This window comes from Platichthys flesus, chromosome 3, assembly GCF_949316205.1.
Source record: "Platichthys flesus chromosome 3, fPlaFle2.1, whole genome shotgun sequence".
NCBI classification, from domain to species: domain Eukaryota; kingdom Metazoa; phylum Chordata; class Actinopteri; order Pleuronectiformes; family Pleuronectidae; genus Platichthys; species Platichthys flesus.
In genome coordinates, this window is record NC_084947.1 from 18,467,681 (window position 1) to 18,485,673 (window position 17,993).

The following is a 17,993-nucleotide window of genomic DNA, read 5'->3' on the forward strand; positions in this document are numbered from 1 at the left end:
TGGGTGCTCAGAGAGAATGAAGAGAAACGAGAAAGATGGAGCTTTTATAAATCTGTCTCCATTTGTACCTAGTGAGCCTGCTGGATTACAGCATTTTTCTCTCCCTCTTACTCTCGCCTTCCCTCCCCCAACTCTCTTCCCCTCTCACTCTCTCTCTCTCTCTCTGATGTCATTGTTGCCTGCTCAGTAGATGCTGACTCTCAGCTCAAGGCTGCTCTCTCAGGCTCAAATTAATGATGCTGGCTGCTTTTGCTGACCAATAGGAATATACAGATAGGAATAAAAAAGTAATGTCAGGTTCATTCCAACCCAGGTCTATAAATTGTCTGTGATTTGTGTTTGTCTGTATTGCTGTTTAACTGTTTGTGTGGGTGTGTGTGTGTGTATGTGTGTGTGTGTGTGTGTGTGTGTGTGTGTGTTTTTGTGTGTGTTGAGGCCTGTTGTACTCAGGGGTCACTGACCCTCTTCGCTCTGTCATCCATCATCTGTGTTGTCTCTCTTCTGGATTTGCTGACAGACAAAATATGCAGAACTGTCTTGGAAGAAACAGTCACCAGTGCTCGCTCTGATGTGATTTACTGTGATGTGATGAACAGTAATTATCTGAGTGACAAGGGAGGACGGGAGCTTTATCCTAATACTTATGAAAGTATTATTACCAAAAATCAATTAGAAGTCAAAGTAACAACAGAAAGGCCACTTTCAGTGTCATCATGATAAATAATGACAAACAAAGTAAGTGCATATTCAAGTGGATTGCAGTTACATATTCTGCTACTAATAACTGGTGGTGTGGTTGACGGTGAATTTATACAATATTATGATTATAAGATTATCACTATATACAATGCATCTGTAAAATTAGCTTGATCATGCATCATGCATCATCAATCAAGTATTAGGGTTTAATAATTATCACATACTCTTACTTTTCATTTTAAGACTTGGGTCTCTGGAGTGTGGTACTGCTCCTCTCTTCACAACCCCTCTTCTTTCCACTATTTAGAAATGAAGCCAAATTATCTCAGATACCAACAATGTACATTTGGAGACAGAGGTTGCACACCGGGGGTGATATCGAGATCCTGCCGATGCATGCACTTGACCAATCGTGAGTCAGTCTCAGCTGTCAATCACATCCAACGAATTAAAACCAAACTTACCGGAACAAGCACTTGAACATACATCAGTGGGATGAGATCTATAAACGGCACACACCATCTTTGAGAAAAATGTATTTCTCGTGTACTTTGATGTTTTAGTTTGGTCTGTGTCCCATTCTCTAACATGGAGGAGGCAGTCAGCCACTAGGGGATGATCGAGTGGCTTTGGCTTCACTTTTGAGGAGCAGTCACGTCGGCCATCTTTATATACAGTCTATGGTCATTAAACAAACAGTTTCTCACCAATGGTTGTTGTGACTGATGTTAGTAAACGTTAACTACTGCTGTGTAACGGATTCAGGTCTCTTACTTAAAGACTCTCACTCTTATTTATACTCTGAAGTAACAATATCTCTAAAATAAAAGTGGAAGACTGTGATCTAAGAACGTCCATCTGCTTATACGAATATGGAGACGTGTGTTTATATAGCACAAAATGGAAGTACTCAAGAAAGTACAACAACTGTGCACAGCAACAGCTTGGAATCATTATTTCCTCCATCACTAGATAAGAAATGTTTGTTACCATTTCTTCGAGTGGGAGAGAGAGTACGGCCTGTACAAACTCCCACTGTGTTGTGAAATCGTTTTGGATTAAAACGGCGTCTCAGAGTTCGATCCCCTGCTTGTGTCCACTGCTGATAAAGCCCTCTGCTTGACCTTACTGTAGTCTGACTTATCTGCTGCATTCTTCACCGCCGTGGTCACGTCCCTCACAGATAGAACTGCATGCCTGCAATGCACTTTTCCTCATTTCAAATCCTCTCCGCAGTCTGTTTTCCGTCTACTGGAATTCTGTTTAACTGTCCTCACAGTCTGAGTGTGTGAATCATTTTACCAGGTGTGCTTTTTTTTTTTTTTTACACATACTTGGGTGTTCTTGCCACTGTGCGTGTGTGTGTCTTTAAAAACCCATTCAGAGGAAATCACTCTTATGACTGGGCAGAGTTAGTCAGGCTTTAGTACAATGCTTCATTCATCAGGCCTCACTGGATAATAAACAGTCCTCCATGAAATGACGAGGACAATAGCGTTTTTAGAAAGATGGTTGTTTCTGCATGCATAAGGGCCATTTTTCTCTCTTTTTGTGGCTCAGGTTAATTTTCTTCTCCCTTAATATTTAGATTTTAGCCGCTTTTTTTGAGAATTTGGAGTTTTCACTTTCAATGTTGGAATTTCTGCCTGATATCTTCACCTGGATTTGCATCATCATATTTCTCCCAGAGAATAAACTGCTCTGGATTACGAGGGAGAGCTAGAAGTTTGACATGACTAAACTTGTGGCTAAATAAACTGATGACAGGCCCCCCTCTTAAGAGGAAGATAGGGGATGGCAAAGAAAACACCATATCTTATAAGATTATATTCTGTCATCTGCTCAAAAAATGTCCTTTGTGTGTGTGTGTGTGTGTGTGTGTGTGTGTGTGTGTTTCTTCATGGCCACCTACCCTGCCTTAGTTTTTTCTAAAGAAGGTAAAACAACAAAGCTTCACAAAGACGAGACAGACACCAAAGATTCATTCCCAACCGAAACAAGCTCTTGACTGAAAATGGAATTCATGCTCCACTCCTTCTTGTTTTCATTTCTTTTGAATACCTCTCTCTCTATGATGATTAGTGGCACACACACACACAGGAAAATTGTTTCAGCCCCTCTCCCCTCCTCCTCTTGTGGAATTCTGTGTCCAGGGGAGTCACTCCTCTCTCCGGCTGCTCTACTCGTTGGTGAGTCTGCAGGGCGAACGCTCTCCGCCGAGGAATTCAACGGGAGCTGCAGACGAAAAGGAGCTGGCTCTTCTCTCTCTAATACAGGAGGTGTGCGCCCTGTAGTCTGAGGCCTCACCTGCCCTCCCTCATCACTCACCCTCCTCCTCCTCCATCTCCTGTCTGAGCCTTGCACCTGTTCTGACTCGTCAGCCAGGTGAAGGGGATCCTCTGGCCATACACTTATTATTTCAGCTGACCGTCGCTGCAGGGCAATTAGGAGCCAAGTCCATTCATTGGACTGAATTGCTGCTTTGCTCTGTATCTCGCTCGCTCTCTGTCTCCCTCTATAACCCACCTCCCTTCCCTCCCTGCCTGTCCCTACCCCCCTCCCACTCCATCTCTGTCTAGCCCATTCTGTGACTGGTTGACACTGTGGTTGTGGGGACGTGTGGAGCAGCAGAGATTCCCCTGCAGGAGCTTGGATCACATGGAGAGGACAGAGAGGAAGAGAGGGTGAAATATATCATCTGGTGGAGCATAGAATCAGTGGTTTCAGCGTTGGACGGCTGACAGACAAAAGTTTTAAAACTCCAGACCAAAGGACTGTGCAGTCGGAAGAGCCGCAGGTATGAAAAGCCAGACTGTGGTGGCGTCAGTGGCTCTGCTGGCCCTGTGCTGCCTGTTGATACCCAGAGGAGGCGAGAGTGCTGGGGGGATAGTTTCTCTCCGGCAGGCTGAAGGGGACCGGAGGGCAGGGGATCACCTGCCAAATGAGTCCCTGGATGATCCAGAAAAAGAGCAGGAACTTGCAGAGGACCCCAACCCACTAGGAAGCCGCAGCAAGGCCAGAAGAGACACAGAGGAGGCTGAACAGACAGGTCAGTGGAGAAAATCATAATTTTAACTCTAAATACACACATTTTCAGAGCATACTTTAAGTAATCAGATACTTTACTCAAGTAAAAGTTTCAGCAATGTAAAAATTCTCCATTCAAAGTAAACGTCCTTCATGAAAAGTCGTATTTAGGTCAAAATAGCCTATTATACAAATGTTTGTTTGGTCCATCTAACTGGTGACTTATTATACAGGCCATCTTTATTTGATAATACAGACACATCCATGTGTAGCAGCGTAGTGGAAACGGTTTGAACTATTTTATTAACAGATATGCATTCAGGGACACTAGATTCATCTGAGGGAGAGGATGAGGAAAAAACAAAGCTATATAAAAAAGTATTGTAATTTAAAAGCTTTTGGGATTTACACATTAATATATTCATCTGATCCATATTGTTCACTTTTGGTTCAATATGTTGATATACTACATCAAAGTAAAGAATGAATTATCTGGTCATATAGGCAATGAGTTCTATAGACGAGTTCTCCTCAGGGTTAAAGTTCTCAGACAAATGTAGTGGGTGAAAAAATTTGGTCTCCGATTTTGTGCAGTACAAGAATGAAATTGAATAAAATATAAATATGCAAGTAGAGTAATAGTAATTGTGGATTTGTACTTAAGTACTGTATTTGAGCAAATCTACAACCACTGCAAGTTGGAAGCTCGGGATGGGAGGGGGGGGGGGGGGGGGGGGGGGGTGCACCAAATCCTTGTCCTGCCCAGGGTACCCATATGGCGAGTACCGGCCCTGCTGTTATGTTACACAGACGAGACATCAAAGCTGTTGAGGAATTACGACACAGCATGGAAGAGCAAACACAGACACAAACACACACATTTGGTCGGTGACAGCTCAGGCAGGAGAAAGTCCACGCACACACACCTGTCCACTGCTGCGTCTCCCCAGCAGGGAGGACTGGAGCAATGGGTTTTCTCTTTCTCTGGCCTTTTTCAAACCAGACAGGAAGACACTGAGTGGAGCATCTTGCACACAGATTTTTATGACACAGAACTTTTCCACTGCCTCTGCTTCTGTAACCCTGTATGATTAATGCTGACTCCGAAGCTGCGAGATTAGGGTTTTTTATGACTAACACACTTTAAAGATAAGCCTGAATTCTAACGTAACTTCATATGTAATAAATACCACTCCAAAGCAGCCCTAGAATAAGTCCAACTGAGGCCTTTCATGGTAACATGTTGCTGAGGAGAGAGTGATGTATTTATTGCGTATCTGGATGGGTTTTGTGCCATTCAAAGTGGATTGTGGTGAATGGAGCAGAACTAATGGAAAGAGAGAGAGTAGTGTTTTCCATGAAAGCCACTCAGGACTTCAGACGACCTCAGGGGGGAATTCTGATGGACCTCAAGCAACCACTGAAATGTGTCTGGATTTTCCTCCTGCTGTGTTTTGACATTGCACAAGAGAAATTGTTCAAACACATTTATCATTAATGATACACACAAAAATACAAACCTCTGAGTTTTCCTTAATGCGAATCTACTTTCATTGATCAATGATTTTGGGTCTAATTGTTATTTGCACATCGTGACCTGCATGTTGGTCTTTATTAAATGATGCCAGGCAGTAGTGCAGGTACTCTTAGAATTGAAAGTAGAACTATTTGTAGCTTTTTCCCTAATGGAACAATCTACTACATCATTATTATCTACCTACTGTATGTTTTGTTTGATTCAACCAATGTACAGACTATTAATAAAAGAAAGCTGCAGATGATGCTCCTTCACATTTAATACTACCTATGACAAGGGATTTGTGTGTGAGAATTTGGAAAAACTAAATATTAATTAATTAATACAATGTTATTCTGATCATGAATGGTACTGTATGTGCTTACAGTTACAAAACAACATAAATTTAAATGTATATCTCCTCCCTTTGATTTCCACATCTGTCCAGGTGTTGCGGGCAGAGTGAGGCGAGCACCTGAAGAAGGCAAAAAGAAGAAGAAGGACAAGAAGAAGAAAAAGGAGCCAAAGGACCCCAACGCCACCAAGAAGCCCAAAACTGACAAGAAGGGAAAGAAGAAGGACAGGCAGACGACCACAACTCTACCACCGACCACAACAGGTAAGGACACAGCTGTGACCCACTTCCGTGACAGTGACTTGAAATGAATGCCACTGACCCTGTGTTGTGTCGTGTGCTGCTGCCAGCCACCCCGACTGAGCCGGAGCCTGAGCCGTACACAGACTACACCTATCCTGATACTGGTGAGTGGCACCAACACTTGGGGTTGGGGAGGGGGATTCCATTTAACAGATCAGTTTGCAGATTTTCAAGACCGCGCATAGCATAATTATGAATCTATCTGGACACAGGCCATGACGTAAAAACTCTCCCCTTATTATCTCATAGTTTAGAGCTGAGTTAGGGCAACTATTTCCACCATTAATAGTAAAAAGAAAAGGCAAAGCATGAAGGATTTTAAGGGGGACTCCACCCAAGTAGCACGTCAGACTTTGTTTACGGGTCTCAGTGAGAGCTACTGTCATAGTTGTATAAAAAGCCTTATGTGGTTCCAGAGGGAGCTGTTTCAAGTCTGATTAATTGCTTGAAGTGATTTCACTTGAGTCAGCGTTGGCTGGTACGAAGAGCACAAGTTTGAAAATGAAAAAGAAAAGCATTTGGAGGTGTGGAGTCCGATAAAAAGTTAGTTTACCAGACCTCTGCAGCCCACTCCTCATCTCAGCTTGAGGCTAGTGGCTGGAGGAAGCATTAGGTTCAACTATCATTACACACCAGTCTCTCAGTCTGAACTAGAGTTGATATGAGGTAATAAAATAAATTGTGATATGAGATGTACAAATGAGCCGTTGCTGCTGTGCCAAATACCCTCCTCTCAGGGAAAATATAGAAAAAACAACTTTCCCCTTTCCTTAACCTTCCCTAAATGGTTGTTTTAAGGTTCCACATTTCAGTCACTTCCCATCTAAAACATTTTTAGTGAAGCTAAGTATAAAGTTGTGCATCCTCCAAAATATTTTTTCTCAGACATTTGAACCTGTCTGCAGCCATCAGTCTTTCCATCTGTTTTTCTGACAGACAATGATTACTGGAAACCGGAAGACGACTACTGGGAGGCTGAGCCAACGGCATCCAGGCCTCAGCCAGAGATTCCCACCACAGACCTTCCGTATGACGACTGGAAGCCGGACGAGGGAGACCCTACCGCCCCTGTGATAGACGGCTACGATGACTATTGGAAACCAGAGGAGAAAGATCCGTCCACGCCAGTGCCCGACGCCTTCGATGATTACTGGAAACCAGAGGCGAAAGATCCGTCCACCCCAACACCCGACATCTATGACGACTACTGGAAACCAGAGGCGAAAGATCTGTCCACCCCAACACCCGACATCTATGATGACTACTGGAAACCTGACGGGAAAGAGCTGTCCACTATGGCGCCTGACGCATACGATGACTATTGGACACCAGATGAGAAAGAACCAGACAATCCTGTGACTGATACCTATGATACCAACTGGAAAGAGGTGGATCCAACACCCTCTGCCCCTGAGGTTGATGGGAAGGCTGGGACAGATGAAAATGATTACTGGGATGCCACATGTAAGTCTGAATCTTTGTTTCTTCCTGCTTTGTTTTGATTGAGGATGTTTGTGGGGTGACAGTTTACAGGGCACAAGAGGAAACTATGATTACGTCTGTGGGGAAATCACCAGGAGTCATTGTAGCTGTAATGAAAAATGATTTACGTGCGTAAGCTGAGAAAACAAAAACACAAGGCATCCAGGCTTTACTAAACTTAAGCGTCAAGTTGTGTCAGCTCAGTTTAACAAGGTATTCTCAACGAAAAAAGACAATGGGTGCCAACTTAAAAAAAGACTCTCTTGGTAATCAAGTTGGTAATCAACACTTTTTTGTGCAGTTTGTACAATTAAACTTAACTTTTCTAGTTCAGGTAACAACTAAATGTTTGTCTGGGAACTTAAAAGTCTAAAGTAGTCAGGCCTGAGAAATTAAGTTGAGTCAACAGCTTCTGTTTTTACTGCAAAGTTGTTGATTTTTGTTTCCAGTTAATGAGTCGCATTAGTAGAAACATTCTAGAGCATTCAAACCCATACACAGTGCATGCTGGGTAGTGGGTATGGACCTAACTCCAACCACTTGATCTGATCCAATTGGTGAACCATCAGCTGGACATGATTTCAACACACATTGTAGACAGCAGGTTCCACAATGGCTCCACAGCTAAACAACAAAAGACAACTTTGTGATGAGTCACACTTCAAAAATTCTTATGACTCACACACTGTTGTTGAAACAAGAGACTGGTTTGAAATTTCTCATTTTAAATAGAGATTTATTTTTTTTGTGTGTGTGTGTGGGGGGGGGGGGTATGCTAGATGAACAATCTGTTATCTGGAGTACAAATTGGTGTTTTCGTGATGAAAAGAACGAGTGTTAAGAGGTTGACTTATCCTGTGAAACTGAATTTAAAGAACAAGGCACAAAACCCTTTAACAATAAAACAGTTTTATTGAGGGTTTAATGTGTCTATGGCTACACAGGATGTAATTCAGTGACGTCCACTGGCTGAAATCTAACACATACAGCCCTCTAACTACCACAACCTTTTTAAATAAGGCCAAATAACTAAAACCTGGTGAATAACGTGGTTTACTTAAAGCAACCTTCATGCTGAAAACGTTTTGGACTGCAGCCATCTCTCCCAGTCGTCCACCACCTGAAGTCAGCAGTTGACGTTTCATTTTTCTGCAGAATCAGATGCTGGAAACTGTGCGTTGTGTGGCTCGGTGACACTCGTCTGCACCGGACTGGACATGTTCTCATTACCCTGTGTTTCCAGCATACTGAACTGAACCTCTGCTCTTCCAGCATTTCCACTGATTCATCAACACTGGTCCATCACAGGCTCTTTTCTTTACAGTCCCCTGCTCCTCAGACTGTGTTTGACCTTCTCTTTTCTTTCCACTCCACTCTTGCAGTTGAGGTGCCAGACAATCTTCCATTCCCTGACGGTAAAGAGGTCAGCCCTGAAATCGTAGTGGAAACTCTAACAGGTAACTGCTTTGACTCAAGAAATCCAGTTAATATCCATCAAGCCATATCAACTTCCCAATCAGGGAAGTCAATTTGTATCTAATGTTGAGATGCAGATGAAGTGTCCATTCTCTCTGTGCCTTAACGCCAAGAGCAGATGAGAACTCATGAGTGATTCAGCACATGGGCAGAACATTATAGTGAGTCTGTGAACTAACCTACTTTACAGAGAGGAGTGCGTGGGTTATCTTTGTTCCACGCAGTCAACAAAACATTCCATAGTCTTGTTGTGGAGTAAAAAAAAAACCCTGTCATCATATCACAACTGTGTTATGATTCTTGTAAATGTAAATTAAAGATTTAACAACTTAATCATGGTAGGCGTTACAGAGGCATCCAAACACTTTACATTTCATGTGGTGGAGTAAAGCAGGGCTGTGCTAACCTGTAAAACTGCAGATTAAACCAGTTAATCTCTTAAATTCTCACTTTTGATGTAGTGGTGCCTGCGTGAAGGAATTGTCTTCTTTTTTTTTTTCTTTCGCACAGAGGAGCCCACAGCCACTCCCCCCTTCGAGGGGACGTGGTACGATGACTACGACGAATATGGAATGAGTATGCACAAACACACTCACATACACACAGTCATACGCAAATGTTTTAAATGAGATCATTAGATCTACTGTTTAGGCTCCATTGAAGCGTCTGTCAACAAAGCAAACAGCAAGGAAAAGGAATAAACAGCAGCCGGGTCAACAACCTTCCAGATTTACTGTTTGTGGCTCGTAATGGCCTAAAAAAACCCAGACAGAATGCTTATACACTGCTGTGCATGGGGTCGCTGTGTTAATAGATATCACTATAAAACTGTGGTTTTCTAATTTTCCTTCCTCAGGGAAAAAAGAGGACGAGACAGACGATAAATGGGTGGCGAAGGAGAGAGAGAGAGCAAAGAAGGAGAGAGAGAGGGAAGAGAGAGGTAAGAGAACCCAGATGTGGATCCTCTCTTTACTTACATAACACCAAACGCGTCCGGCGACATGCGATGAGGTCGTTGCAAAAGCAATGAACGAACGTGACCCCTGACCTCAGCAGCCAAAGTAGAGGACAGCTCAGAGGTGATCACTCCCTTGGATCACATTTCTGTTTGGAAGAGAATGCAGATGTGATTTCCAACAGCGAGCCTTTTGTTGCTTACCTTGATTTGCGTGACGGGAACAAACGCTCATTCTTCCAAAGCCAAATTGGAGATTGAGTCTTTATGAAGTTGAGAAATCTCTTGTGAGCAAAGAGGGTGAGAGGGCGAGGTGAGCTGACAATGATACGCATGTAGGGGATTAGAGAGAGTGATGAAGAAAGAGAGACGGGTGATGTTGTAGTTTTGTTTCCACATCACATTGAGCTCTTTTTTGTGGCGGCTGTGAGCAGAGATGTTAGCCGGTAGTTGAGAGGTCGAGCCCTGAGCCGATGATATACACGAGTGTCAGTACCGTGTCAGTACCGTGTCAGTAGGGCACATGCTGTGTGCACGCTTCACTGACATATGGGTTCAAGGTGGAGCTCACTTGGAGCAAAAGATTAGACGTTTCTGAGGCTGAATCCCAATGTTCCCCCTCAGGACCGAAGCTCTGAACCCTCACCGACTTATCTCATGTTAGAGGCAGAGAGGGATTCAAATTATATAAACAGGAACGGGACAGCTGCACATTGCTCAATAATACGTTACTGTGACAGGTTTAAGACATTTTGGTATTACGCTGTTTACTTTGTTCTCAGCCAAGGGGCTTAAGGAACCGACTGCCTGGTATCATGTTCACAATCAGAATCAGGGTTTACTGCCAAGTGGATTACACGTACAAGCAATATGATGTAGTATTTGTGAATTAGCATTAGTTACAAAATTTACAAAAATGAAAGTATATAAATATGTAAAAAAAAAACAGAAAAAGAAAGGTAGACTTTGAACATTTGTACAATATCACTGCTATTAGCCACAGAGAGTTCATGTTTCAGACTCTCAAGTTGACGAGAGGCCAAAAAAGCATCATTATGCAAAAATAAAAAATCAATATGACAAGCAACTACACAAATTCTGGCTATGAATCAGCACATAGCTGTGTGTTTATACTTAAATTTACTGTAACGTCAATGTTAGGATTGGTTACTCCTTCCATGCTTGTTTGATTACTATTACATTGCTGTTTCATTTTTTTTACCCGCGTCACAACGCTATGAACTGTGGGTAACTCCCTTTGACAAACCCTGTGGAAATGCCGACTCAAGGAAAGTGTGCATAAAGGATTCACAGTCTGTGAGAGCCCTCACACATGTGACAATTTGATAGTGGGACAGACCTAACGCTTCATGGACTATTAATAACAAACACAGATATGTCTCTGCACCCACATGTATCCTTATGTTAATGCATGCACGTGTATGTCTGCTTGTGCTTGTGTGTACAATCAGTGACTTACAACATGTTTTACACTCCTACTGTCGGTAAGCCTTCTGGCAGCTGTACTCCCAGCACTGCAGGTCACTGTCAGAATACGAATAATGAAGGTGATAAATGGGATTTCTCTTCGATAGTAAACTCTCTGTGTGAGGATGATCTGAGTTTGATCAGAGCACACTCAGAGACTGGGAAGGAAATCACAACATCTGGGATTTTCTTTTCTTCTTTTTTTGTACGGCCTCTAAGTTTTTGCAGATTGTTGGCAAATGTAGTGAAAAACATTATGAGTTCCTGGATCATTTCTGGTCAGAGAGTGCAAATATTCCGCCAAGTCGGTGCATTTTGCATCAAGGCATTTTTTTTCTGACATCTACCAGAGAGATTGCAGAAGCTGAAGGAGGCCGAGGAGCGGGCCAGGAACAGACCACGTGTCTACAAAGAGCCTAAGAGTGAGTCAAACGTCTGCTCAAATCTAAATGACATTAAAACTAAATCTACATTACAGAAGCTTTGCTAATGCAAATAACATATTTTTGTATCTCTCTTGTGTGTGTGTGTACGTGGCAGAGTGTCCTCCACTGGGGCTGGAGTCCCACAGGATCGAGCCAGACCAGCTTTTAGCCTCCTCTATGTCTGAGTATAGTTTTGGACCTTCCAGAGCACGACTCAACATGCAGGTACATGATCAGGGCAGGACTCAACATGTACAGTATATACTGTATATATATATATACTCATTTCAACTGTCATACTGCAATACATTGATATAAACACCAGTTACCTACCACAATTATATATATATATATATATAATTACTGAGTCACTTCCAGAAGCTGCTTTGGTAACTTATGCTCAGTGATCTTTGTAGTATATAATAATCATTTTAGCAGCTTAGTTATAATAAGTCTTACTCTGCCTATTAGATACCCACAGATATATCAGTTTTAGCTTGCGGATATGAAAACTTTTATTTTACACACAAAAATAGACAGAGAAATTCGTATTTATGTTTTATGGAATAAAAAGTTCCATATATTTTGTTGTATTGCGTTTTATCTTATCTAGGATGCTTATTCAAAATAACGTTAATCATTAAATGTATTTTCTTTGGCATAAGAGTTTGATAACAACATCTTTGGAATCATTGACACTTGTTTAATATAAATATTGGCTGGTACTAGCATCGGAAATGTTTTTCTCCCTAATATCTGTATATGCCCCCACAATCCATTTTAGCACTACTGCTTATTACTGCAGTTTTTTGGTTTTAACTCCAAGCTTTCCTGTGTGCCGGGTATGTATTTGCTAAAAAATAGAAATGGAGTTTGGGTTAGTCAAAAGTAACCAGCAGGTCTTCTGGCCTCTGTGGTTCTTAGGGCTCTGATGATGAAGACAACATGAGAGGTGGAGCATGGTGTGCAAACTCAGAGGACCGAATCCACTGGTTTGAGATCGATGCTCGCAAGGACACAGAGTTCACTGGAGTCATCACTCAGGGACGAGACTCCCGGAATGAGTGAGACACACACACACACACTGCACACACATACACAACACACTGCACACACACACTTTATCTTCCTTTCCTGAATTCATCTTGTTGCTGCATCTTGTCTTGTTGCAGGAGTGACTATGTGACATCATACTTCCTAGCGTTCAGCAATGACAGCAGAGAATGGACCACCATTCATGATGGATACGCCGACTGGGTGAGTTACCTGAAATCTTCTCACTTCCCTGTGCACCATGTGCAATCTTTCCCTCCCTGACTTGCTTCCCTCCGGTCTGCACATTGTCGTTCCAGCTGTTCTTTGCAAATAGCGATAAGGACACTCCAGTGATGAACCAGCTGGCACAGCCTGTGGTGGCCCGCTACATCCGGATCATCCCTCAGAGCTGGAACGGCTCTCTGTGTATGAGGCTTGAGGTCCTGGGCTGCCCAAAGCTTGGTGAGCTTCGTAAACCCACCAATACATGCACGCACACAATTAAACACACACAACTAATAAAGTGTTTTGTTCCCCTCTGCCTCACAGATCCAGCTGATGTAAAGATCAGGCAAAATGAAGTGACTCCAGTGGATTACTTGGAGTTCAGACATCACAGCTACTCAGAAATGGTTGCAGTGAGTATCCCTGCACGGCCCCTTAATGTCCAACAGCGGATTAAATTACACATGAAATCCTTCGACTAAATGAAAATACACTGATCCCGGAGATCTTCTTTAATCCACTTAAATATTAACTCATTAAAACCAGTGCAGAAGGCTTCACAATTAGATATTTCAACCACCAGAGGGCCACACAGCCGTTATACGCTAATACAATTTCAATCATCAGCGCTTTCATTATTAACATGATAACAATGACAATACTTACTTTCATCCCACAGCTTATGAAGTCAGTGAATGAAGAGTGTCCCAACATCACCAGCATCTACAGCCTGGGCCGCAGCTCCAAGGGACTGGAAATCATGGCCATCGTCATCTCTGGCAACCCCACAGAGCACGAAATAGGTGGGAATGTGTTTACAGGACCATGAAACAGGCAATTTATCAGATTTGTTGATTATTATCTATTTTTATCATGCATGCACAATACCAAAATAAAAGCCTTCTTTCAAAGCAGATGCACAACCGGCCGTTTCTTTCAGACTCTCTAACACAAAATTCTTATTGGTGGAAAAACTGTAATGTTGTGTCTTGGCACCAGCCATGATTCCAGTTAATCCTAATAAACACCAGGTGGAAGTATGAAGAGTATGGTTAACAGACAAACAGCTACAATCGTGTCTGTCTGTCTGCGCAGGTGAGCCGGAATTCCGCTTCACAGCAGGCCTCCATGGAAACGAGGCGACAGGTCGCGAGCTGCTTCTTCTTCTCATGCAGTATCTGTGCAAAGAGTACAAAGACAGTAACCCCAGAGTCCAGCGGCTGGTGGAGGGAATACGCATCCACCTGGTGCCCTCGCTCAACCCTGACGGACAGAACGAAGCTTTCGAAGCGGTTGGTTGAAAAAATTCAAGTTTGCCATTAAGCAGCAAACCAAGATAAAACAGAAAGAAATGATTCCTTCATACAATTTCTGGATTTGCAGGGGTCGGAGCTGAGTGGCGTCACCACCGGACACTTCACTGAGGATGGCTTTGACATCTTCCAGAACTTCCCTGACCTGAACGGAATCCTGTGGGATGCTGAAGATAAGGGAATGGTGCCAAAGCTCACGCCCAACCATCATGTGCCCATACCAGATGGCTTCGAGACCAACACCTCGGTAAGGACGAGGGAATCACAACTCACCAATCATAAATGCTGAGGATTAAAACTTTCAGCTAAGGCGACCTGTCACCAGTTGTAAGTATACTGTGCTGGGGTTTCCTTCCACCCCGATCCTGACCTTCCTGTTTATTGTTCCAGATTGCAGTGGAAACCAGGGCCATAATCTCCTGGATGAAAAAACATCCATTTGTGTTGGGTGCGAACTTCCAGGGCGGGGAGAGAATTGTGGCCTATCCTTATGACAGCTTACGTCTCAACAAGCCTGTCCAGAGCCAGCAAGCCCACAGCCGCAAGAAGAGACAGTAAGACCTACTCCCTGCTTGTTTTCCTGTTTTACACACGTTTATTTCAAAAACTATAATTTTCCCTTTGTCTTTCTCCTGCTGCAGTTACAATCAAGATACATTATTCAACTACAAATCATTTCTTACAGGTATGAGGAGGAAGGTTTTGATGCGACAGAGTGGGGAAGGGGTTACCAAGAGGAGCCAGAGGAAGACTGGAGAAGTAGGGGATATGCAGAGCCAGAGCCAGAGCCAGAGGAGGAACAGAGGGCTCACGGGTATGACCATGGTCAAGACCGTGGGTATGATGACCGTGGGTACGAGCATGGATACGACCGTGGTTACGATCAAGGTCATGACCGTGGATACGATCAAGGTCATGACCGTGGGTATGACAACCACGGCTACGACCACGGCTATGACCACGGCTACGACAACAACCAAGGTTTCGAGCGCAGAGAGGAAGAGGAAGATGACAGAGGAAGAAGCGCGGGCTACCAGTACTCCGAGCCTGAGGAAGAGGTCCGGGCGATTGCAGACGAGTCCCTCTTCAGGTGGCTGGCTGTCTCCTACGCCTCCACTCACCTGACCATGACCCACACCTACCACGGCTCCTGCCAGGGAGACAATGCTGGAGGTGGGCAGGGCATGGTGAACCGGGCCAAATGGAAGCCAATCACAGGCAGTGAGTAGACACACTCTCTGAATGTGGTTACAGCACACCCTCGTGGACAATGTGTGCATTGCGAGCTGTGAGGTTAATGCTTGTGCTTGTGCATCTCTCCAGGTATGAATGACTTCAGCTATCTCCACACCAACTGTTTTGAGTTGTCCATATTCCTGGGCTGTGATAAGTTCCCCCATCAGAGTGACTTAATGTACGAGTGGGATAAGAACAGAGAAGCCATGCTAATCTTCATGGAGCAGGTCAGTCTCACACATTCACATACAGACTGCTTACATCTAGTATGTACTTAAGAGTGCTTTTAAAGATCTTTTCATGTTTGCTTTGAGCAACACATAATAAGCGTGGGTTGTATCTGGCTAATGTGGACGGCCAATTACAACAACCTGACCAGCTCAATATACCAACCAAGCCCTTTAATATCAAGTGGCTGGGGATGAATTTGTTATTGGTTTTCACAGTGTACCTTGGTAAAATTCATGATGGTTAATTGTACCATTTCAATCTTGAATGACCGTGATCACTGCGGTGATTTGGTTGGTGCTGTAATGTAATAGAATGAGCTGTTAAAGCTCTGGCCATAGGTAGCAACTGCTGGCATCCTCAGTAAATTGCATGGGTTTAAGAAACTGATCATTTGTCCTGGCCCTCAGACATTTGGGGTCAATGTTTGTAACAATTTGCCAACCTTCTCGCCTCCACTGTGCTTGGTTTGTGTTATTTTATGTAATCAATATCTGAGATTGGATTTGTTTACACATGGCTGTATTGTTCTAAGATGTACATATTTTGTTCATAATGGTTGCATCGCTTTTTAATGCACATTTTATCTATTTATTTACGGTTTCATTCAAACCTACATCACAAAGTTCTTTCAAAAACAAAAAGCTTCTTTATTGCCTTCGTTCTACAATGTTAATGCTGCACATTTGATATGGTCTTGGTGCTATATTATTATTCTTACTGACAACATACATTTTAATATAAAACTTGGTGACATTACTTCCGTTTGTGTATCAATGCTTTTTCTAAACTTTCAGCACATTTTAACAATACTGCAATAATTTGTCACCATGATCATAATGATCACACCATTTCATCTCTACTAGTAGCATGACTCATTTCCCCCCTCCTCTATCTAGGTGCATCGTGGCATCAGGGGCATTGTGAAGGACCAGCAAGGGAACCCCGTGGCAAACGCCACTGTGTCTGTAGAGGGGATAAACCATGATGTCACTACAGGTCTGGTGAAAAACTTCCTCTCTATTCCTCCGCCCGAGTCAGAATACAGACCCTCCGTGCTGAAAACTAAATGTTGTGTCCCGTCTATGATGTTGTAGCTTCAACTGGAGACTACTGGAGGCTGTTGAACCCAGGGGAGTACCGTGTGACAGCTCGAGCTGAGGGCTTCTCCTCTGTGACCAAACTCTGCGTGGTGGGTTACCAGTCAGGAGCAACCGCATGCAGCTTCAACCTGGCCAAGTCCAACTGGGACCGCATTAAACAGGTAAGACATGTCCCCCCTGATCCGACCAACCCCTCAATACATATCAACCGTGTACTTGATGAAGCAATTTCTTCGTTTCACTGCAGATCATGGCCCTCCATGGCAACAAGCCAATACGACTCAGCTACAGCAACAGCAGATCACATTATACTCCAGTTAGCAATAACAACAATCGTGCGGTCGATAGCAACACTGGGAATTCGGCTGAGCGGCGAAGGAGGCTCAAAATAGCTCGTATCCGTCGCCTTCGACAACTGAGACTAATGAAACTCAGATCGACTACAACAGCGACAACGTTACCCCCAACAACAACAACCACAGTTCCCACAACGCCAGAGACCACCACATCCTGGTACGAATCGTGGAACACAATGGAGGGACAATCCTCAACGCCCGGGGGGTTCACAGACTCCATCCTGGATTATAACTACGAGTACAAAATTGATGACTATTAAACCAAACACACACTGCCTGTTTCTATACACAACTGTTTCCCACTTGTAGTTCTCACTGCCATGTTGTTCTCCAAGCAGGTTGAGGAAGAATCAACAGAGCAATGGGAATTTAGAGAATATTAACTCTATTAATTGTATAAAGATAGCGTATCTATTACTTAACACTTGAAGCAATGCCTCTTCACAGACATTCACCGTTAAAAGTTCAAACTGCATTTTTCCTGACTCATTATTCACTTGTTTTTTAATAAAGAAAAGTTTATTGTGGGTGCACATTAAACAAATTCATGACATTGTATTAATTTCACTTTTAGTTTTCAGTTATTTACAGTATCTTCCTCCATGGCAGAAATATTTTTTACATTATGAACACTTGCTAAAAGGTAAAGAGGGAGGGGAGCGGGGGAAGGGTCTTCTATCATGTGTCTTCAGATACAGATGGTTAGAAGAGTGATTTTTCAAATAAAGGCTTGTTTATACAAAATGCTTGTGTTCTCCTTATTCAGCACAT

General features: G+C 43.2%; 1 protein-coding gene across 1 annotated transcript; it reads left to right on the plus strand.

The window, feature by feature from the left end:
• The first annotated feature begins 2,898 nt into the window (after positions 1-2,898).
• On the plus strand, positions 2,899-17,966 carry aebp1b (AE binding protein 1b). The gene is made up of 22 exons (XM_062383229.1): positions 2,899-3,748; positions 5,691-5,861; positions 5,948-6,004; positions 6,837-7,364; positions 8,765-8,839; positions 9,369-9,434; positions 9,715-9,798; positions 11,652-11,723; positions 11,842-11,951; positions 12,651-12,790; positions 12,899-12,983; positions 13,079-13,223; positions 13,311-13,399; positions 13,666-13,789; positions 14,082-14,278; positions 14,370-14,546; positions 14,690-14,853; positions 14,985-15,520; positions 15,623-15,762; positions 16,663-16,762; positions 16,861-17,027; positions 17,114-17,966. The coding sequence occupies exons 1-22, from the start codon at positions 3,499-3,501 to the stop codon at positions 17,480-17,482; spliced, it is 3,846 nt and encodes a 1,281-aa protein (XP_062239213.1). The 5' UTR covers positions 2,899-3,498; the 3' UTR covers positions 17,483-17,966.
• The last annotated feature ends 27 nt before the right edge of the window (positions 17,967-17,993 follow it).

What these genes read in the sequence shown, in the direction of transcription:
- aebp1b (XM_062383229.1), top strand. Translation starts at nt 3,499, where the DNA reads ATGAAAAGCCAGACTGTGGTGGCGTCAGTGGCTCTGCTGGCCCTGTGC. An exon ending in GCTTCGAGACCAACACCTCG is followed by an intron (nt 14,547 to 14,689) that starts GTAAGGACGAGG and finishes TTATTGTTCCAG; the next exon opens with ATTGCAGTGGAAACCAGGGC. An exon ending in ATGGAAGCCAATCACAGGCA is followed by an intron (nt 15,521 to 15,622) that starts GTGAGTAGACAC and finishes GCATCTCTCCAG; the next exon opens with GTATGAATGACTTCAGCTAT.